At 42.7% G+C, this 23,685-nt stretch overlaps 1 protein-coding gene across 1 annotated transcript in view; it reads right to left on the bottom strand.

Annotated features, from left to right (window-relative positions):
* The window catches only part of Nachralpha1 (nicotinic acetylcholine receptor alpha1), a 163,104-nt gene that overhangs the window by 69,612 nt on the left and 69,807 nt on the right, over positions 1 to 23,685 (bottom strand). The window contains exons 2-3 of the mRNA XM_076316967.1: positions 19,683 to 19,727; positions 717 to 826 (exon numbers count right to left, since the gene is read on the bottom strand). Coding sequence (XP_076173082.1) covers positions 717 to 826; positions 19,683 to 19,727 — 155 coding nt within the window. The remainder of the gene's footprint in view (positions 1 to 716; positions 827 to 19,682; positions 19,728 to 23,685) is intronic.

The raw sequence follows: 23,685 nt of genomic DNA, 5'->3' as shown, positions 1-23,685 counted from the left end.
CGATACTTGGTAGAAAAATAAGATGGATCAATTTCTAAAAGTGCAACGCTGCACAAACGCGAGAATGCAATCCAGCTCGTACGAGGACTAGCTCGTTATCGGTACCGGTGTTTTTTCGCGGCACCGCGCTCTTGGTGGTATTGTTAAATAACAGTGTTCCATTGTGTGTTTATCGACTGGTTTACCGTTCTCACGGACGTGTCGCGAGGAATTACGAAGTGGAGGGTTAAACGACACCGAACACCGAGCTTTCGTAATAACCAGCCCCGCGAGCGTATCGAGCAGCTGTTTAAGGTGGTCTTTCTCGGTTATAAAAATAAAATCGCTCGAACGGACAAATTGCTTCCGCAGCTCGAGTTGCGCCCGTTCGTGCAAGACGTCGCGCAGAAAATTGCTTCCTTGGTCGTGGTGGTGTGTATATATATATATATATATATATACATATTTTTTTGTTCATTTTTTATCAGCGAACCGACACTCCGATCGTGGAAACAACCGACCGCGTCGTGTAGGTTCTTAATTTTTGTTGCTCGATGCCCGGATCCACCGATATCCACGAGCTTGGAACCGATATCGAAATTTCAACCCCTCCCCCCACGTTTCTTCGTCCTCGCCCCCCTAGCCACCCCGTAACAGCGCACACCGTGCTGAAAATTGCTCGCACGATACCTAGCTTCCGTTACGCTCGCTCGACGTGGCTCGTTGAGTCGACTTACTTGTTGTAAAGAACAATGTCCGGCAACCATATATGCTCCGACGGCACGTGGAGGGTGTCGACACCGCCATAGTCATCCGGGTTCCACTTCAACTTGTAATCGTTCCACTCCTGCAAGCAGAAAGATGACAGAATGTAAGGGGAGTGTTCCCGTGTACGGTCCGACTCGATTGCAACGAGCATCGAGACACCGGACGAAAATAAACACGACTTTCGATAGTTTTATTTTATTTTCAACTAGCTCGAGACAACATAGGCTAGCTTTCTTGAGAAATATTTTACGTAATTGTTATTGTCTCCGAGAACCTGTGTTTCGGTCGAACGTTTTCTCGATCTTGGGGAATTTTAATTGTAAAAGTATCATTTTTCGTACGAGGAACACTTACAATCGCACTTGGTTGTTTATTATATATTACGGGGGAAAATTTGTCTTTGGTCGATAATAATATAAATCACACTCGTTCCATGCTGTTCAATTGTATTTGTACTTTCGATTATATGAAATAGTTATAACTCTTCTTGAAGGGTTGCAGTTTAAAATGGAAAATGTGCAACCAGTGTTTTTGTAAGGTTGCACCGAGAAAGTAGACAAATAAGTGTTCAAGTTATTATTAGACAATGGTGTTCCGACGTGTACGAATTCGTGAGCGGTTGGGTGTACAGGTCATGATAATTAATTAACCCTAATTAAGGAAAATCCGACCCACTGATCCTGAACTCCATTACGGTCAATGTCCTACACGTCCATCGATCTCGAAGATGAGGCGAGCGATACGTCAATCTCTACATAGCCGGAGAAGCCAAACTCCAGACAAATCCTGATCAGTTAGCTACTCCTAACCGCAAACTGATAATTCCCTCTGACGGGAAGAAACTTGCTACTCTGGAAAGTGGCGATACGATCTGTACAGTAAACTCGGGTCGATTCGATGTCCTCAACACTTCCAGGGAAGTTGAAGTTCATTGTCGTTTCCATTGGATGGTTACAATCGAGAGAAAATACCAGATCTGCGACGAAGTCGATGTTCGATATCGCGAAAGAAATACACGGAACGTTCTTCCGGAAATAAATAATTATTTCTGTCTCCATTACCACGAAATTATCGATCCACCTCCACCGATTTCGTTGCTACGAAACGAATAACAGAATCTTACCCTCGTTTCGTTACAAAGTGACTAATTTACCAAGATGGAAGTTTCTCAAATTAAAAAACTCAAATTCTCTTCAAAGATATCGAAATTAGAATCCTTCTACTTTCTTTCACAATTCTTACAGTACACCGAAAAATAACCATTCTCTTCCCTAATAAAGTGCATGAAATGTAAATCTCGCTTACAGAAATTGCTACATAAATTCCATTCAGATTTCGAAAAGAGTAACTCAGAAAATGTTTCCAAGTATTTGTAAACTGGATACTTCACTCCGGGAAATGATGTTCGCTTGTTAAGTTTAGTCGACGATAGAAATCTTTGGAAAGGTAGCAGCGACGAGTGGAGGTGTCGTTGACGTGTAGGTGTCGGTGACGTCGAGGTCTAAATCAACACGGGACCAAAGACGGAAATGGTCTTGTTCGTGTTCCGCGTAATGGGTTGCGGAAATTGCATCCTCGGCGCGAGGTAATGATAAACAAGGTCCTTCGAGGAGAGGAGAGTTGAAAACAACCGGGTCGTTGCCACCTGGTTTAATTTGCTCGCGCGGCACGCACACCCCGCGAGGCGGTGGATTAAAAGGCACGCCGGGTGTACGGAGCAACCGGTTCTCGTCCCCTCGTAAAAATAACACCGACGATAAACCGATGCTCCCGTGAAACTTTCGCAAAGTTCCACGCGCCGTTAAACGAATCCAACCCCCGTCCGTTTCCCGTCTTTCCACCGCGTTCGCCATCGGTGTCATCGTTTCCATCCCCATGCATCGTCGAGCACGCAATACTCCATGCGCGCGCCTCTACGCGAGAAGTCAATGCAGCCCGGTAGACTGGCCATTAATTGGCCGATGAAAGTTCAGTAACCGATCACAGCCGACCGGTAGACATGGAGGACTCGTTTACAAGTGAACTCGTTGAAGAAAGACACGAATTTTATCAGAATCGAAATTTTATCAGGGAATATTAATTATTAGGGATGTTGCGTTCGTTTGTGTAAATGCAAGAGATCTAGGAAAAGGGAGGCTCGAGTGAAAATTTTATCAGAGAATGTTAATTATTGAGGACGTTAAGTTCGTTTGCGTAAATGCGGGAGATTTAGGAAGAGGGAGGCTCGAGTGAAAATTTTATCAGAGAATGTTAATTATTGAGGACGTGGGGTTCGTTTGCGTAAATGTGGGTGATTTGAGAAAAGGTCGAGTCAAGAGTTGCTTAGAGAATATTAGTTATCAGGGATGTGTAAATATGTTCGTTTGCGTAAATGTAGGAGATCTAGGAAAAGGGAGGCTCGAGTGAAAATTTTATCAGAGAATGTTAATTATCGAGGATATTGCGTTCGTTTGCGTAAATGTGGGTGATTTGAGAAAAGGTCGAGTCAAGAGTTGATTAGAGAATATTAGTTATCAGGGATGTGTAAATATGTTGGTTTGCGTAAATATGGGTGATTTGAGAAAAGGTCGAGTCAAAATTTGATTAGAGAATATTAATTATCAGGGATGTGTAAATATGTTCGTTTGCGTAAATATTGGAGACTTAAGAAAAATGATCGAATCGAAATTTCATTGGAAAATTTAAGAAGCTGCATCTTCTGTGCATCTAGTAGTGTAAAATGTAAATTTTGTCTTTATTTTTTCAAGAATGATCTATGAAAATTGAGTGTCTGCAATTAGTGTATTACTCTTCGAAGATGCAAGAGTTGAAATGAACCCTTTCGCTTTTAAATTCGTTGTTACGTTGTTGTATGAAAATTATTGCACGTACAGGTTTAACATAACACGAGTGTGTCTACAGTCTAAGTGTTCCGTAGGAATATGATGTTCACGTTAGATGTTATAAATCTGTCAACTGTCCAGAGACACGAGAATTACTTGAGTTTAACATTCCGATAAAGGCGTTTAGAAACAATAGTTGTTTCTACAATTTCCCCACGTTGAACTTCTTCAGGGAGAGGAAATTGCACCAGAGGAATGTGCTCGGCTGCAAATGACTTTAACAATTCCCTGAACTTGTTCCGCGAGCGTGCGTTCTCATTCAGAAACACGGTTTTAGCAATTCTGCATGAACGCACCCCTACTGAACTCGAATTACGTTTTCCAGTTACCGTTAGTCGTACGTGCAACGCGCGAAATATCAAAGAATTTTACAACCGGTAAGTAAATTATTATTGCAAAGAGGTCGCGTACACCTTGCAACTAAGGTAACGTCTACAGTCTTCGAAACAATGATACACACAATGGACCAACTAATTCGATTAATTGAATTTTGATTCTTACTAGTGAACGAATCTAAATTTTTTTCATCATGGATTATAAAAATTCCAAGAATCTTCAAAACGATGACATTTGATTTCTCAGTTTCCTCTTTTTACGCAAGAAGTCGCTTTTAATTAATTTGTTTGACCATCGATTAACAAGAGTTAAGAAGACTTCAACGAGTTAAAAAGACAAGCATATCTTTCGTGCAAAATCATTGTAGAATCCTCTGCAACAAATACGTAAACCTTGAAAACTTCCATGAAAAAGAAATGTACAAAAAAATGAACCTTCATCGTAGCGTTTCGAAATACAACTCGCTCGAGAAAAGATTTGCAACGATTAAAAAAAGAACTTCCATCGGTCGAGTTAATCGGTCCACCCTGTGTAACTCGAATCGCGGATCGATCGAACCGGAACACCTAGTTACGTTAAATTCGCATCGTGTTTGCCAATACCTGCCGTCGTAAATAATTTAACGTCCGAATTGAAATCGTGTCGCGTGTTCACGTTCGAGGTTTCCAAATCTCCGGATTAATATTCACGGAACGAAACGAAACATCGTGGTCGTTTACGATAATCGGGCGGCAATTAAGATGTCACGTATCCACGTTCACTGTCACAGACTTTTACCAAGCGATGCGAGAACACGAGTATGTTCGGTTTCGGAATCGTGTACCGACCCGGTACTATCGAACTGGAAGCCCACCCTGCTGGAGAGATTAAGGGGCTCTTTGACCACGAGGTCATCCCTCAAGTATCGATCACTTATTACCGATACCATAAATGCAACCACATCTGCACACCAAACACTGACCTGGGAGCTCTGCTTCCTGACGCTGTCCCAGGTCAAATGTTACTAACAACTTTCCTCTACGCGATAACGCTTCCACTACGAGCTACGGTTTGGTTATTGGACAAACATCGAGCTTCTGTGACCGACCAACGTATAGAGTTCATTTTCAACGTATCACGAGCTTTCACCATTTACAGCAACGAAAGAAACTTACCTAAAGTAACGTACAGTCTACTAGGTTGTTAAATAAGTTTTATCGTTTCTTTCATTGTACAAATGTACCATGATACTTCAATTTTGAGGAAATGTAACGAGTCGATAGATGTATATGAAATTTTACATATGTTCGTCGAACAGTAGTATCATCTTTAGAAAAATAAAACGACGAAACTGATAGCTCCATTTCTTATGTGACAAAACTTATCGAGCAATCTATTGTATTAAAGGTATAATAAAAATAAAGATTGTCTTGAAATCTCAGAAATACTTCCACCTGGAAGGTTTGTGACTGTTAGATGTTCTTTAGTAATTTTTGTTAAATAAGTAAGCACACTTGGGTCGATTATTTTTTTCGTAATAAATAAAAATACAAACTCGTCTTACGAGAGTGTCTTACGAAAGTGTGATACAAGAAAATGTAATGTACTGTGGCGGCACTACCCACGCTTGCCACCAGAGGGAAACTCACCACCAACCGTTTCCCGCAAGTTCCCGTACCTGCTCCGATCGCTATATATACGACCTCTTACCGATCTTCCAATGTCCCGGCGTATAAGGCAGGGCCTGCTAGGATGCCTTACTGACGAGTCCACTAGCAGGCCCGGGATGAAACGCTTATCCCCACTCCTTTTCCTATTTCCGTTCTCTCCTACCTTAAACATCTTCCTACTGCCGCCAAAGTGGTGACCCCGTCTAGCAACACGCAACCTTCTGGACAACAACAGCGCAGCAGCAGTACAGGTGCAGCACAAGACGATGGAAGGAACGCAACGTAAAGGCCGATTTTCGTTAATCCCCCTCTCCGAGGGTTGACTCCTCAACCTGCCAGCGACGACACGGACGCTACACTCCCGGCTAACCATCAGGATCAACCCCAGGAGGACAGCAGGCAGCTTTAGTCGACATTATTCACCGACCACACCGATGCGTTTCATAAATACTGGTACGCGCACGCATCAACGTCGGACAACAAGCGAAAACGCGGCTGGAGCAAACGATGCTCGCCACGCGTATTCCGCAATCGACAGCAGCTGGGCCTTACTACGAAAAAGAAGCATTCTTCTCTTCCACCGCTCTGGACAACCGCCTCCTGTGCCTGTTGTGCCAAACCGAACTACGGAACAAATACCTACGCCACTGGGACATCAGGACGGAACTTCAAAGTATCGTTTACCACTGGCAAGGGGGTTATGTGGCGGCACTACCCACGCTTGCCACCAGAGGGAAACTCACCACCAACCGTTTCCCGCAAGTTCCCGTACCTGCTCCGATCGCTATATATACGACCTCTTACCGATCTTCCAATGTCCCGGCGTATAAGGCAGGGCCTGCTAGGATGCCTTACTGACGAGTCCACTAGCAGGCCCGGGATGAAACGCTTATCCCCACTCCTTTTCCTATTTCCGTTCTCTCCTACCTTAAACATCTTCCTACTGCCGCCAAAGTACGATAATTTTAAAAATTATCCCGTGCCACGAAATACTCGTTGATTAAAAATGGTTGGAAACACTGCATCAATTTGCAAATCGCGACCGATATTTTGCAAAGAATTATTAAATATCGTTTCTAGTCGAGCACGGTGTATTCATCGCGAGAACGATCGCCATTTTTCGTCGAGGTTGGCGCGGAATCGAAGTGAACGTAACTCGAAAACAGAAAAGCCTGATTGAAGTTCGTTTCGCGCTCAATTAACGTACGACTTTCGTTCGAAGTGGTTGCAACGTTCGCGACTGCCCGTAACGCTGTTAGGGTATCCGTGGAAATGCACACGTGCGCGGATTAATTCACCGAGATTTATTGATTTTCGACGGCATGAATTATTCCGTTAGCAATTAGGGAAAAGTTCGCTGCCCGATCGGACGTACGGAAAAAATTCCGGGCACGATCCACCGTGCGAATCTAAATCAATTATCGCTGCGTGCACGCGAGAGTCGACCTCGATCCTCGAGGTTTAAGCAAATTAGCTCCAACGATCGCGAAGTAGCGGAAGTACTCGTCCCGAAAATGAAGATCGTCCCTCCGGGGGGTACCTCGTCACGAAACTTAATTCAACTCCCGTTTTTCACCCGGTCGATTCGTTAAAAGGGGAGCAAACGCTTGGAACAAAAAAAAAAAAAAAAACTAGAATTCGAAAACTTCGTTCAATACCGGAGAATTCTTTCGTAATTGATCCTTATCGTTCGCGCGCGTAACAATGCAAAAATTGGAATCTTGGAAAGATATTTCTCTAACGACGTTACCGTGATTCCTAGCTAAAAAGGAAACAATTCTTACGAAAATTATTTCTTTAACGCGGTCCGGTGGAGGTCAATGGTGAACCTAAAAATTGTGATAAATATTCCAAAAATATTTCTCCAATTACATTACCTAGGTTTCAGATACAAGTAAGAAAGTACAAATATTTTTTTCAATACCATTATCAGGACATTATAACTGAATAATAAACTTTAGAATTCGTATCGAAGAAATAATGCCTCGAAAGTTTCCTTCGTCTTTTAAAATTTACCATCTAGAATATTTTGTTCTTTTTAGGTCCTTGTAAATATTTAAACGATAGAAAAGATTCATTAGAATTATTCTTCCAGTATTCGAAGAAATTCTTTATAAAAAATAGTGGAATTATAGTTTTTGGAGCGTTTCTTCGTCCATTGCAGTCAGTTGGTCTCGGATGCAAGTTTCTCCGGTCGAAAAGATAATTATTTCCGGTAAGAGCAAAGAGATCGATCGAGAAAGAAAAACACGGTTATCGAAAGTAATTGCACGACCGATAACATCTTCGTACCTGGTCGAGCAACGCGGACCCTTATCAACGGAGGACATTCGCTTAATTACACCGCGCACGAGACCGAGTCGATACAATTGCTCTGATGCAATTAACACTTTGGTCGCCACGAGTGGCACGCGGTGCGCTCATTAAATTAAACGACCGAAACTTCATCAGACAGGTACGAGTGCATCGTTGTCGCGTGTTTCGTCACCGCCTAACTTCAGACGGCCACTTTCGTTAAACAATGGTCCGAATGATACTAAATAACCGAAAGAATCGAACCTTCGATCTCGTCGCAGTCCCAAAATTATTTACTGTCCAAAAGTAAGGTTAAATCGAGGATAATTTCTCGGTCGCGTAATTCTTTGGATATTAAAACACCACGTATATTACATACTTGACGTTTCAAATGAAATTATTCTGGATCAAAGATACATTTACCAAAACGTACGCACAAATAATGTAACGAAACTTCAATACCCAAACATGATAAAATTCTCGAGAAAGGATATATGATATTAATCCAAAGTTCATTGAAATACACAAAACACACAAACACAAACAATTGTTACGAAAATTATTTCTTTAACGCGGTCCGGTGGAGGTCAATGGTGAACCTAAAAATATGATAAACATCACAAAAATATTTCTCCAATTACATTACCGAGGCTTTAGATACAAATGGATATTACTAAAAAATCCGTGCACTGGAAAGTTACACGTGTACGTACTGGAGGAAAATAGAAGCAAATAGTAACGAACGATAAAATTACATTCAGTATTGTACCGAATGCTAATGCAACGATTTTTCGTCGTCGAAGCGTTGCATAGTATCGCTTTGAAAATTACCCCGAGAGAATGGCCAATAGTGCAGCTGGAATTGTCATTGGAGTTCTCTCTCTGGTTTCTTGTCTCTGCTGTTAAAATACTGCGAGGATCGATCGTTCCAAAGGTAGGGAATTAGCGAGAGAACTCGATTCACGGGATCGTTCTCCAAGGTTCGCGGAGACGCCACTTCGCGGACCTGTAAAGATTCACCGTTCCTCGCTCGAGCGATAAATTACGTCGCGGCGTCGTCGTTCGCATTCAGATTTCTCCGCTCTCGACGTCGAGCAACCTTCTGGTACAAGAGGAACCGTACGACGTTATAAAATCGCGATCGATCCCGGAGACGTCGCTGTGAAAGACAGAGACAGAGACAGAGAGAGAGGAAAAAAAAGAAACGACGCCAATTTGCAGGCAATACCCTCCATCTTGAGCGTGGAAGAGTTTCTTCGGACATCGGCTTCGAGAGCGTTCGACAGACGCGACTTGTTAATCTTTCGCGATGAAATATCGACTATGAGCACGCCTCGAGCTCGTATCTAGCGCGAGCTTTCGGAATCGTTCGATCGAAGCACGATTTTTCGTCGATGCAGGGAAACGTGGTATGGAAATTGAAGAGTGAATGTGGATCGAATGATTTTTGTGTAATTTAGAGATAATTGAAGAATCGATTGTACTTGAGAAATTTTTTCGATGTAAATACAAGAGTTTAATCTAGAGTTATCTATCAATTTGTCCCAAAAAATGAAATTTAATTTTCTGTCGTATTGTCGGAGATATCAATGATAAATATTGTACTTCTTTTTTTTGCACGATACACGAATTATTATCCCCACGATGTAACCACGTTTCGAAAATCTATTCGTAGGTTAGGAGACCGTGGACGTGTTAATATATAATGTTAGGGTACGTACTCACGAGTAGTTTAGATCAAGCTTAACACCAAGCTTTGCACCACTGGAACACTATCGTGCAAAAGTACGCGATAAACATTTATTACTATCCGCCAAGAGAACGCAATCGCGCGTCCGAATCGGTATATATTCGCATTATAAATACTTGTATTCGTTAAAATGGTAAAATTACGCGCGTTGTTGTCCCTTGAAAAATAATAATCCCTTCGCACTACATAATAACACTCGAATACGTATATTTACATTCGAACAAACGATTTCAAACCGGTGTAAAAATCTCATATTTCCCGTTCCAGGGGAACGGAAATATTACCGTATTTACCGCGACGATTTATCCAATATTCGCTCGTTGTATCGATTTGCGAACAACCAAACAACAAATTCGAAATATCGCGAGCGCAATTGTTCGATTATATACATCCGGTGCGCGTGTCCAGCGATCGAAATTATTTTCACCCCGTGTATTGCAATTGTTTGAAACAGCGCGACCGAGACGCGTAAAATTAAACAAAATTAACCGTTTTGGACTCGCGGGGCGAGTCTCGGCCGCCACTGGAATTTCTCTAATTTTTCTAATACCCGAGGAAAACTTTGCAACCCGTGGAATATTTATATATTGTGAAATCCAAATTAATTCGACGATTCTTGCGTTTGAAAGAAACCTCGTGTTTGAAAATCGTGTGAACGATTCCTCGTGTAAAAGAATAAATCGAGAACGAAGGATTAAAATGTACTGCGGTTTCTTCGTAAAGAATTATTGAAAAAAAGTGCTCTTTTTCTTCTCCAACACCAGAAAAACCTTCTTAACCCATCGTCGCCTAATTCAGTGCACTTTCTCTAATACCGGAAAATTTCGTGACTTGGTATTCAAATTGAAGTTTAAATATTACGCTCTTGTAAAACGTGAACATACATGTGTGAAAAATATGCGAAGAAAGGATATAGAAATATTCCATTCCATGTTAATTTAACGATTTGAAGGATTCTAACGAAGCGTTACTTTCTAACAGCAGAAAAGTTTCGAGTGCAAAGGTTTTCACGTTAACCCTTTGGACTCGAGAGGAGATCCTTGGTCCCCACCTAATTCAGTGTATTATTTTCTATCTGTGAAAACTTCGTGGTTTGGAATTCAAATTAGAATTTGAATACTACACTCTTGTAAAACGTAAACATACATACGTGAAAAATATGCGAAGAAAGGATATAGAAATATTCCATTCCATGTTAATTTAACGATTTGAAGGATTCTAACGAAGCGTTACTTTCTAACAGCAGAAAAGTTTCGAGTGCAAAGGTTTTCACGTTAACCCTTTGGACTCGAGAGGAGATCCTTGGTCGCCACCTAATTTAGTGTATTATTTTCGATTTGTGAAAACTTCGTGGTTTGGAATTCAAATTGGAATTCAAATATCACGTTCTTATAGAGTGTAAACGCATGTATGCGAAGTATATAAAAATGTTCCATTCCGGATTAATTATACGACTTAAAGGATTTTTTGGTAGCAAAGATGCCTCGAGTGCAAAGGGTTAACACGAAAACAGAGACACAATTTTCCGTAGACTGCTCGCAGGGGGTGCAGATGTCCACGAATAACAATTTTCTCCCCGTTGGCAGGGGGAGACATCTCGCGACTTATTTTCAGATTTATCATTAGAGTTATCTCGGTCGTAACAAGAACGTAAACGAACTTCCCCGCGAGTCCAACGCGAATAATTCCACGAAGAGTGGGGGTTGTGCACGAGATCCGGCAACGGGGGATGTAAATAAAACTTGCGAACCACCGGCCTGGTGAACTCCACAAAGAGATGGTAAATCTCTCGGTAATAAAATCCGTGGAAAATAAACGATACGGTCGAAGAGATCTCGATGCTGTAGTGGAAACAAGAAGGAAAAGGGAAAGAAAGAGAAGCGGAGTGGGGGAGAAACGAAGGGATACTTTCGCGCGGTCGTTCGACGCGCATAATTAATTATAGAACGACGCAACGTTCAGGGGGTAGGGTTGGAAATAGTTGCTCGAAATAGATAACTGAAAAATCGATCGCACCCTTGTCGGTGAGGAGGACTATTGTCGCGTTATTGGAAAGCCATCGAAGCAACCCTCTCGTTTCCACGTAAGGTCGAAGAGACTCGAAAAATTGTTCTCCATTTTCTCCTGTGTCGCGGAACGGGGAACGAAGAAGGGCACGACTTGACACGAAGTTCCCGCGTAACCCTTTAAACTCGTGGATGTCTGGAAATTTGTGTATTTCGTCGGTCGACGTCCCGTGCACACCAACAACGGGGGTGCAAGTTATAATGAAGGTCCAATTTATAATCCGAATTGAGTTCTAAGAAGGTTGAATTTTCTTGGTTTTATGTTGGAAGTATTGTAGGTGAGTTTAGAATTTGATTTTGAGAGAGTGCAGTACTGATAGTCCAAGTTGTAATCCGAGTTGAGTTCTGAGAAGGTTGAATTTTCTTGGTTTTATGTTGGAAGTATTGTAGGTGAGTTTGGAATTTGATTTTGAGGGAAAATAGTACTGATAGTCCAAGTTGTAATCTAAGCTGAGTTCTGAGAAGGTTGAGTTCTCTTGGTTTTGCGTTGGAAGTATTATAGGTAAATTTAGAATTCAATTTTAAGGGAAAACACTACTGACAGTACAAGTTGTAATCCAAGTTGAGTTCCGAGGAAGTTGAGATCCCTTGGCTTTACATTGTAAATACTGTAGACAATTTTACAAATTGTTTTCGAGAGGGAACAGTACCGACAAATGATAATCCAAGTTGAGTTCTGAAATTGAGTTCCAGGGAACGCTGCCTAGCTGCCCCCTTTCCACGTGCAAGCACTGCTCCGTGGGATCTTCGATGGATCCTACGCGAAAAGAGACGCGGTTGGAATTTCCAACGAAATAGAAAAAAAAAAATTGTTCTCGATTTTCTCCTGCGTCGCGTGACGGGGAACGAACAAGAAGGGCACGACTCGACACAACGTTCCCGCGTAACTCCTTCAAACTCGCGGATATCTGAAAATTTGTGTATTTCGTTCGTCGACGTCCCGTGCCCCCTTTTCACGTGCCAGCACTGCTCCGTGGGATCTTCGATGGATCCTCCGCGAAAAGAGACGCGGTTGGAATTTCCAGCGGAGTGGAAATTCACAGGCGTCGTCGGTACGCTCGCCGCGGCGAAGATTGCCAGCTTATTTCGTCGTCTAGAAACGTCGAGTGCAACGAGCAGCCTGACAAACGGCGGCTCGGCTGAACGCGGCGCTGATTCCGCGCTGACGCACGCAGCCAATCCTGTACCACGGATTGCTGGAATTCGAGCGGGTTTTCGGTAATCGAAGGAATCTAGGGAACCGCGCCTGGGGGACGTTAAAGGAGAGTAATTTCGAGAGAGAACGGAGGATCGGGGAATTGTAAGTGTAAGTCGAGTTCTGAGGGATTAGGAGATTTCTCTTAAGATTATCCAGAGATTTCTGGTGGAAGTGTCGTAGGTCGGGTTAGAATTTGCTTTTGAGGGAAAATAGTACTGATAGTCCTAGTTGTAATTCGAGTTGAGTTCTGAGAAGGTTGAGTTCTCTCGACTTTGGGTTGGAAGTATTGTAGGTAAGTTTGGAATTTCATTTTGAGGGGAAATAGTATTGACAGTCCACGTTGTAATCTAAGTTGAGTTCTGAGAAGGTTGAGTTCTCTTGGTCTTGCGTTGGAAGTATCGTAGGTGAGTTTGGAATTTGATTTTGAGGGAAAATAGTACTGATAGTCCACGTTGTAATCTAAGTTGAGTTCTGAGAAGGTTGAATTCTTTTGGCTTCATGTTGAAAATATTGTAGGTGAGTTTGGAATTTGATTTTGAGGGAAAATAGTACTGATAGTCCACGTTGTAATCTAAGTTGAGTTCTGAGAAAGTTGAGTTCTCTTGGCCTTGCGTTGGAAGTATCGTAGACAATTTTACAAATTGCTTTCGAGAAGGAACAGTACCGACAAACTATAATCCAAGTTGAGTTCTGAAATTGAGTTCCAGGGAACGCTGACTTTCCCTTCATACTGGATAATTCAACACTGCAAAGAACGATAATTTTTTCTCAAGACGAAACACCACCGACGAAAAGAAATCCAAGCTGAGTGCTGATATCGAGTTCCATAATATCCAACTGTCCATCGAAACTGTGCAACTTTACCCCAGAACGAAATACAACTTCGATATAACGTTCTAAAACATATTCTAGAAACATTCACAAAAAGATTCCAATTTTGTTCATCCACCCTCGAGTGACAAATTCACGGTGAATATTTTCCCCGTCGCCCCGTGATAAGACTCCGACAGCGGCATCCGGTGAACGTTAACATCGACACAGATGTCTAAAAAAAACAGGAGAGAAAAAAATTCACCCTCCCTTAGCGCAATTTCCGTCGAAGTGTTGCCACGAGTTTGCGGATGCTTCTTAAGAGCGACACCGACGCGAAACGTGATCCGATATTCGCAATAACGAGGCCGAGCAATTAAATTCAAGAATCGAAGCAAATTTCACGGTACGACGCCGCAACGGAGATGTTTCTCTTTCTTTTTTTTTTTTTTTTTCATTTCTTTTTAACCGAATTAAAATATTGTCTTCGCTGGTAGCCGCGGTGGCGCGAGACCGAGACAAAAGGCTTCGACGTAATAACAGGACAGTACAGGAGGGTTGGAGGGGTGGTTGTCGAACAAAAGCTCGATCGTAATTCGGTCAATGTCCTATTTCCATCTCAATGGAGTCGCAACCTGTTCGCGAGCTGGTTCGCGCCGTTTAATCCGACTCGAGTCTGCTTCGACTCGCTGTTTTTGCCACGGATTGTGGAAACTTCGTGGCAGTTTGTATCGGGTCTCGCGGCACGAAGAAAGGGCAAGCGAAAGAAGAGACTTGGCAGAGCCAGAATCGTCGAGTCGCTCCCTGGCAAAGCTGACGATCCGTCGTGAAAGCACTTGGAAGCGCGAGACACGCCAACTCCTACCAACAATACCGAAATGCTAGAATAAATACGGCCGAGTTTACAGAAATCTGGCTTCCTGGTTTGCTACGAGGAACGACGGGGGATCGGTTGGGCAGGGGTTAGCTGGAACGTCTACCAGACAGGAACGAGTATCAAAGAACAGTGTTTCACCTCGGAATTCAGAGGATCGAGGCAACGCTTGATCTCCTTGCGAGAAACACTTTGTTCGAAAGTCGGTTCTTTCCTTAGCGTGTCGATATATGTGAATTATTTGCTGCTCTGCAATTTGTAATATTTCGGTATCGTCGATGATTGGATAGAACATTAAGAAAGTATCAATGGATGAATTCCTAGAGACGCTTACGAAGATATTTTTTTATCGAAGTAAACAGCGAGCGGAGGTGGAATTTATTCGTGTGTGTTCTTTTCGGGTAATGAATTTCAAAATTGGAATAAAAGTTTCCATATTGCAGTTTCACTTGCTCCAATAACTAATACAGTATAGCTCTGTTTCTCACCAACTTCGGGAACAATCGAATAGAAAATTTACTTGGGATATGAAAAATCGAAGAAGACTCGTTGCTGCTCGTTCCAAATGGCATTCGACGAAGAAAAACGATGTTTCGAGTACGAAATCGAGTACGAAACGTCCGAGTGAAACTTGCGTTTCGTTGCACCGTGCATTGTACCGCGCTTTGGGTTGAGATCTGAAAAGACTTGGGAAATGCAGTTAGAAATGCGCGTAACGGGAGACCTCGCCGGGATCACAAAGCGGCAATATGTACATTTATAAAGTTGTTCGACTCGGTATTATTAAATATGAACCTATCCTCCGTGAATTTAGAGCGAAGTGAAAAGGAGATCTACGTGGGACATCGCGGAACCAAAGACGACCTAATTTTCCAGCACGGGGATCGGGCAAGTTTCGCTCGCGCAGCAATCGGTTTACCTTTCACAGTTTCAATGGTATCGAATAAAAGCGGCACGAAACGCTCCTTTCTATAATTATAATCGTTAAATAGTTACTCGAGGCACAAAGCCGGAGGAAATAAAGAAGGTACGGGCACTTGAATTCCTCTATTACAATCGCGGTGAGCCTCGACCGAACGGCAAAGGGAACAAAGAAATTGTTGCTGCGTAGTTCCACGGCGAAAACCAGTTTCTTCTGTGTTGAAATTATTAAACAACCGCTAACGCGGAGGGGAGGGGAGGCCAAAAAGCACGACGAACGGAAACATTTGGCCGCCACTCCTCCCATTGAATTCGCGGCAGTTTCGTAAATCAAAGATAAAGGGAACGTGGAAGCGTGGAAATAAAGGAAATGAGCTCAGAGTCGAATTAAAAATCCTCGTTCGCATAACTGACGGCGATCCTGGAACGAACGTTACGTCCCCCTGGTATCGACGCGAGATCTCGAATTTTCAAACAGGGGATGGGGGTCAGAAATAAGAACCGAAGTTCGCGATCAACGATGGGACGGGGTCAAACGGGAGCTACCTTTATCCAAATATCATCAAAGAGGTCCTGGCGAGAGCAGTTTCCTTTTCATGGCTCAATTTTGCATGTAAGGTGTCCTCAGGAATTGAATTCCAAGTCTTGGCGCGAACTGGAGCGCGAAATGTTTGCAGTCATTCTGATACTTAAGCGAGAGGGGTTAGTCGAGTTTACAGAACCGTCCAAATCTTTGTCTCGATACGAGATGGTGGAATCTTCGGCGTGGGTGGGTCTTGGGACGACTGGGTTCTTCTATTTTTCTTTTCTTTTTTTGGAGATATTGGAAGCACGGTTATGTCGCTGATAAAAGTGCTTCTTACGATCGTTCTTTGAGTTTTTATTTATTCGTCGAGAAGAGCGTTGGTTTTGGATGTTCCTTTGGTCTCGACGAGTGGCGATTTCAAGTTGGATGAAATGTCGTGGTAAATGGGTGAGGAGTTACATTTTAGTAAAGTTAATTAGAAAATTAATAGAGCACTTGACCTTTTACGAATTCACGTGTTGATATACTTTTCAGTACTTGGAGGTACTCGGTTTAGAGCTCAAAAAATACTTCTTCGCAAGTGCAATACTTTACAAATACAACAAAAATTAGTAGACCACTGATACTTTTTGAGAGTCCACGTGCTAATAAATACACTTTCCAATACTTGGAGCTACTTATTCCAGAGCTCAAAAAATACTTCTGCTCGAGTGCAATACTTTGCAAATACCTACAAAAATTAGTAGACTACTGATACTTTTTGAGAGTCCACGTACTAATAAATACACTTTCCAATACTTGGAGCTACTTATTCCAGAGCTCAAAAAATACTTCTGCTCAAGTGCAATACTTTGCAAATACAACAAAAATTAGTACACCATTCATACTATCTAAAAATCCACGTGCTAATAAATACACTTTCCAATACTTGGAGCTACTCATTCCAGAGCTCAAAAAATACTTCCTCTCGAGTGCAATACTTTGCAAATACAACAAAAATTAGTACACCATTCACACTTCTTAAGAATCCACGTGCTAATAAATACACTTTCCAATACTTGGAGCTACTTATTCCAGAGCTCAAAAGATACTTCCTCTCGAGTGCAATACTTTGCAAATACAACAAAAATTAGTACACCATTCACACTTCCTAAGAATCCACGTCCTAATAAATACATTTTCCAGTAATTGGAAGTACTCATTCCAGAGCTCAAAGAAAACTTCTACTCAAGTGCAATACTCTGCAAATACCTACAAGAATTAGTAGACCACTGATACTTTTTGAGAATCCACGTGCTAATAAATACACTTTCCAATACTTAAAAATATTCATCCCAAAGCTCAAAAAGTACCCAACTTCAATACTCAGCAAATACAACAAAAATGATCATACCAGTGATACTTTGAGCGAGTCCGCGTAGCAATAACCACACTCCCCTGGGGACACTCATTCTAGAATCCGAAACAAACTCCACCGCGGTGAATACTCGTCAAATATAACAAACGCTCGCCGCGAGCAGCGTTCGAGCCCCACAGAAACTCGGGTATTGAAATTGACTCGGACTTGCGAGTGTACATTGAACTTGATCCCATTCCTCCGTAGCAGCCGGGCGTCTCTGTTTCTCACGGACGGGGATGCGGTATGGCGAACGTATCCGGGTAGCGAAGACTTCCCCGTCACGTCGAACCGAGTCAACAAGCTTGAGATACGTTTCCCTGCATCGTTCGACCGCCGTCTACACGACTGTTTGCGAACCCATCCGGCATCGCGGAAGTTCCGGAAAGAACCTGGAAGCCTCGAGTTCCTTTGCTGTCCGAGCACGGCAAACAATTCCCCAGTCTGATAAAGGACAGCCACTTCGGCTGGCAGACCAGCTCCTTTCCTGCTACCGCCCACCCGGCATCGTCTTTCCGTTCCCTCCTGCATCCCCCCTAACCGGGAATCGTCCCTCGGTCGACGAGGCTGAGAAAAAGGCGCGAGGAGTCTATTGACGCGGACAAACGATCCCGAGCGAGCCAAACGGCTAGAAGAATAGCGATAGAGAAGCCAACGGGCTACCTTGCCAATTCCTCGACCACCGATTCACCCAGAGCCTCGAGACCGGGCCATTAGGCTAAGCTCGAAATGACGCAGCGCACCGTGATCAACCGCAGAATGCTCTGCATAGGGTACTCCACCGTGAACGCTCGGTTCACTTCTTACGGATCGAGTTTTATCAACGATCGGTTATACTCTGTGGCGAACTATGGCGAGTGTACATGTTCGAAAGTGTTGGAAATACTTGGTGGAATTAGATGAACACGGACAGTGTCTTTAAATTAGGTCGAACGTTTGGAACCTTGTTTCTCTTTCTACGTTTTTCTTCTGGATGTTTTCTAAAGTCTAGCTTTACTAATTGAAAGAGCTACTGAGATATAAAATGTAGTATAGTATTTAACTATTTTTGAGTTTGGCTCTATGTAAGGTTTTATTTGAATTATAGTTACGGTGTGTCGTGTTAGGATAAATTATCTTTAGAAATTAGAAGAGACGAGAGCTAGTTTGTGAACCAAGATACAAAATATAAGACACTAGTAGATCCTTAATGATTGATCTTCCTTTGCGTGTATCTCTTCGCAAATTTACTTCCAAGCTCACCTCGAACATTCGAATCACTTACCATCGCACAGAGTGTCTAAAGAAAAACTGTTTTAATATAAATAAATGCATTCTACACTGTTCCGTTCGATCACCACAACCGATGAAAGTACACTGCAATAATTATTTCGCTCAACGAGAAGAATCGCAGATACATGCCGAGTTTCGGGCGCTGTATTGTCGCAAGTCACGTCCAAAGACGAAGAAAATCTCTGTTCGCGATGGTAAACATTCCACGACGATAAATAAAAACGTTAGTCCTCTCGCGAGCCGGAAAATACCGGGTAGAGAAGTCTCGCGCAAAATGGAATACAAGCGGCAGCTGCAGCTGGAGAAACGAAAGACACGTAGAGATCAAAGCGACAAGGATTTTCAGGGAATGGAGAAAAAGAAGAAAAAAAGAGAAAGAGAAAAAATAAGACTCGAAGGTTCGAGGAACGAGGATCGCAATATGGATCAACTAGCGTTCCGTGATTCGAATTTCATCGTCAGCAGGCACGAAAATGAAATCCGTCTGCTTTGAAATTCCAAACCTCGCAGAAAAGGGGTAGAGATATTCTGTCCGTCAAAGTGACGCAGCCAGGCTGGATTTCAACCCTTCCCCATTCTCCCGTGTAACGCACAGCCCCGTGTCCCCCCCATAGGTTCGTCGAGCAATCGTTATCGAGGAAATCGCGTTTCACCGGACTCTTACCCAATCGTTTCTGTCCCGGGCGACTCGGCCATTCGGTTCTCGAAATGGGGGGGTTGCGAGTCCAACGATCGACTGAGAGGGGAGATAGGGGATGGTTTCGCGAATCTGGAGCATCACGGTTCGTTAACTCGAGAGACGAGGGGAGACGAGCGCGGAGACGAGCGAGCTACGCGGAAAATTGAAAACGCGAGTGTATATAGTTTTAATTTCAACGCGGGGGATTCCATCGTCGATCGAAACTCGGTCGACCACGTCTCGAACAAACGACGGTGAATAAAAACGTGCGTGGTACTCACTTGTTCCACCCAAACGTTCGTCGTCATGATCTGGTTCTTCAGGTTCTGAAAAAGAAAGCAGAAAGAGCGCAATGAGGATCAGATTTACTGAAAACGTTTCGAGTGTTTCTAGTTACTCGAAGGACGAGGGGGTTTATCGAGTTTCGAAGATGCGAGGCCGAGGGAGTGGTCGAGGAGAAAAGAATCTTCGAGGACGTGGAACGATACAACAAATTCTATTCCCAAAACATCGACAATCTTCCACTGGATGAAGTGTCTCGAGATTTGTCTTTTACGGGAAAAATGTGTCGCTTGAAAATATACAATTGAACGTCTACTGATAAATTAAACATTGTTTATTCGTATCGAACCCTGAAATTGTTCATAAATCGATCCGTGTATTACAGATGTTTTTAAAATAGGATTTCAACGACGAGATTGATATGTATGTAATTTGTACAAGTTACTTATGTATGCATACGCAATTTGTATTCTTATATTAAAATTTCTTAAGGTAGAAATTATTTCTCGATAATTTTCGTATCAGTGAGGACGAGACGAAAAGAAGCTCGACGATCTGTTGAGTAAATATACCTGGTAAAAAAGTTATTAATTTCCAGAAGTGTAACTCCTACGATTGAGAAGAAAACTTCACGAAAGGAATTAAAACAGAAGCTTAGAATATACGTAAATTGAACATTTAAAATTATCGAAGCATTTTTGTACAAATATTGACGCGTCAACGAACAACTTGGAATACGATTGCACGATTGTGAGGTAATATTGTGACGTTTGCCCGCAAAGAGCAACCGAGCTTTCCACCTCGATAATCGAATTTTAAAGCTCTCGGAAGAAGCTCGAGAATCGAGCGACCAGACCCGGTGCTTTCTTCTTTAATTACCCGGTGAAACTGCGTCTGGGTTAGAGTTCACCGTTAACACGATTGATTCGATAACGCTATAAAATATTAGCACAGTCTATGGGGATATATCAGAGTTCAGTGAACTCGCGGATGAATAATATCACTGTCAACGATCAACATCACGCGGTACGCTGACTCGATTCAATGCTCGTGGAGATCGCACAATAGAAATCAAAGTCGACAAACGTCACGCTAGTTACTATTTCATCGTGCTGAATATCTATAATCAGCCACGGTGCACGAGGACAGGGTGAACGTGGTGTTACCGAGTCTGGAATATCGTCGCGTTAATTTTTCCAAATATTTTCCAATTGAAAAAAAAAACACACACGATCCACGAACTACATTGAGCAAATAGAATTGTCCGGAGAAACACATCTTGCGTATCCAGATTGTTCGGAATGTGCGATTCAAGCATCGAAAATTGTTTCCAGACTCTTCGAGAATCCGTTGCACACGAGAACTTCCACGAAACGTATGATCGTTGCAACTTTTGCAAACTTCCAATGTAATTTGGACAGACGAAGCCTAACCGAGAAATTTGCCAGGGAACTCTTGCTCGATTGACTCCGAGCTTTACGGTCGAACTTTGTTTTAACTTCGAACGAAGACACGGGACGAAGTCCTGCAGGGTTTGCACACTCGAGTACCGGGTAGACGAATTTCGACAATAACGAGACTTCTTGATTTCACGGCGACGGAACTCCTACAATTTGTTTTCCCTCCGGTGGAACGATAGACAAGATATACATAGACCGTGCCAACTGAACGGACTTGAGTGGAGAATTAAGTAGAATTAATATTGAATGCACCTGAAAGAGGAAGAAGAGTAAGAAAAAATAGATGGAACTGCTCCTCAAGTTTCACTTAAATGTTTGCAATTATGATTGTATATTTTGTAGACTTAAGATAATTGTTACCAATTTCTGACACTTTAGCTTTCTATTTGGGTGGTTCTTCAATTGGTAAACACTCGTGCAGATGTTCTTCAAAAATAATACAGTTTAGAATCTAAAATGGAATCTTCGATCGATCCTCACGACTATAATTTTACATTTTGTAAGTTTAAGATAGTCGTTATTAATTTCTGAAGGTATACTTTACTATTTAAATGGTTTTTCGATTCGTATGGATTCGTCTAGAAAATAGTAAACTTTAGAATCTAAAATGGGATCTTCCATCAACTCAAACGACTATAATTTTACATTTTGTAAGTTTAAGGTAGTCGTTATTAATTTCTGAAGGTATACTTTACTATTTAAATGGTTTTTCGATTCGTATGGATTCGTCTAGAGAATAGTATACTTCAGAATCTAAAATGGGATCTTCGATCAACTCAAACGACTATAATTTTACATTTTGTAAGTTTAAGACAGTCGTTATTTATTTCTAAACCTCCACCTTACTGATTGAGCAGTTTTTCGATTCGTCTAGAGAATAGTATACTTCAGAATCTAAAATGAGATCTTCCATCAACTCAAACGATTATAATTTTACATTTTGAAAGTTTGAGATAATCTTTATTAATTTCTAAACCTCCACCTTACTATTCGAGCAGTTTCTCGCTTCGTTCAGAAAATAGTATACTTCAGAATCTAAAATAGGATCTTCGATCAACTCAAACGACTATAATTTTACATTTTGTAAGTTTGAGATAATCTTTATTAATTTCTAAACCTCCACCTTACTATTGGAGCAGTTTCTCGCTTCGTCCAGAAAATAGTACACTTCGGAATCTAAAATGGGACCTTCGATCGATTGAACTACTCGCGATCTAACCGTGTTTCAAAAATCTACACTCCCGAAACCCCATCTCAGCCAAGAAGGACGAGAGTCGTTAAGAATGCGCCGAACAAATCCCTTGATCCAGCAATTAGATTCCAGTTTTCGACAAAGGTCCTCTTTTCGTGGCCGGCATGGATTTAGCGAAGACGTCGGTGCTCAGGATCCACTGTCGCGATCTAGACGCTCCCGAGTAACCCCCTGGACCTCACCCCGTGGGAAGACTGCAGCACAGGAAGGGAAATAAGAGGATAAAGAGAGATAAACCGTCACGGAACAAAACCTACGACTGTTTTCGCTGAGAGAAGAGAGTTATGGTTCCGGAGAGGACGACGTCACCTGGATTAGAAACGACTGCTACCAGTCCCGCAATTACACGCGGCCGATGCTTTTCATTCGCGGAGCGTGGATGAAACGCTCGAAAAAAAAAAATAATTGGAATATCAGCTCGGGGCGAGTTTGAAAAAGTTTCAAATTCGAAACGTTGCTTCAGAGTTTTCGAAACTCGTAGAATCTACACCGAATGTGAATTCCTCTTTGGCGGCGCTAAATTAAAGTATGTGAGGAAGGAGAGAACGGAGATATAAGGAAGTGGGGATAAGCGTTTCATCCCGGGCCTGCTAGTGGACTCGTCAGTAAGGCATCCTAGCAGGCCCTGCCTTATACGCCGGGACATTGGAAGATCGGTAAGAGGTCGTATATATAGCGATCGGAGCAGGTACGGGAACTTGCGGGAAACGGTTGGTGGTGAGTTTCCCTCTGGTGGCAAGCGTGGGTAGTGCCGCCACATAACCCTCTTGCCAGTGGTAAACGATACTTTGAAGTTCCGTCCTGATGTCCCAGTGGCGTAGGTATTTGTTCCGTTGGTCGGTGGCACAACAGGCACAGGAGGAGGTTGTCCAGAGCGGTGGAAGAGAAGAATGCTTCTTTTTCGTAGTAAGGCCCAGCTGCTGTCGATTGCGGAATACGCGTGGCGAGCATCGTTTGCTCAAGCCGCGTTTTCGCTTGTTGTCCGACGTTGATGCGTGCGCGTACCAGTATTTATGAAACGCATCGGTGTGGTCGGTGAATAATGTCGACAAGCTGCCTGCTGTCCTCCTGGGGTTGATCCTGATGGTTAGCCGGGAGTATAGCGTTCGTGTCGTCGCTGGCAGGTCGAGGAGTCAACCCTCGGAGAGGGGGATTTACGAAAAATCGGCCTTTACGTTGCGTTCCTTCCATCGTCTTGTGCTGCACCTGTACTGCTGCTGTGCTGTTGTCCAGAAGGTTGCGTTGGTTCTTAGACGGGGTCACCACTTTGGCGGCCGTGGGAAGATGTTT

The sequence above is a fragment of the Ptiloglossa arizonensis genome, chromosome 7, assembly GCF_051014685.1.
Source record: "Ptiloglossa arizonensis isolate GNS036 chromosome 7, iyPtiAriz1_principal, whole genome shotgun sequence".
NCBI lineage: Eukaryota > Metazoa > Arthropoda > Insecta > Hymenoptera > Colletidae > Ptiloglossa > Ptiloglossa arizonensis.
Note: the sequence above shows the minus strand (reverse complement) of the source record. Positions and strands in the feature narration are given on the sequence as shown.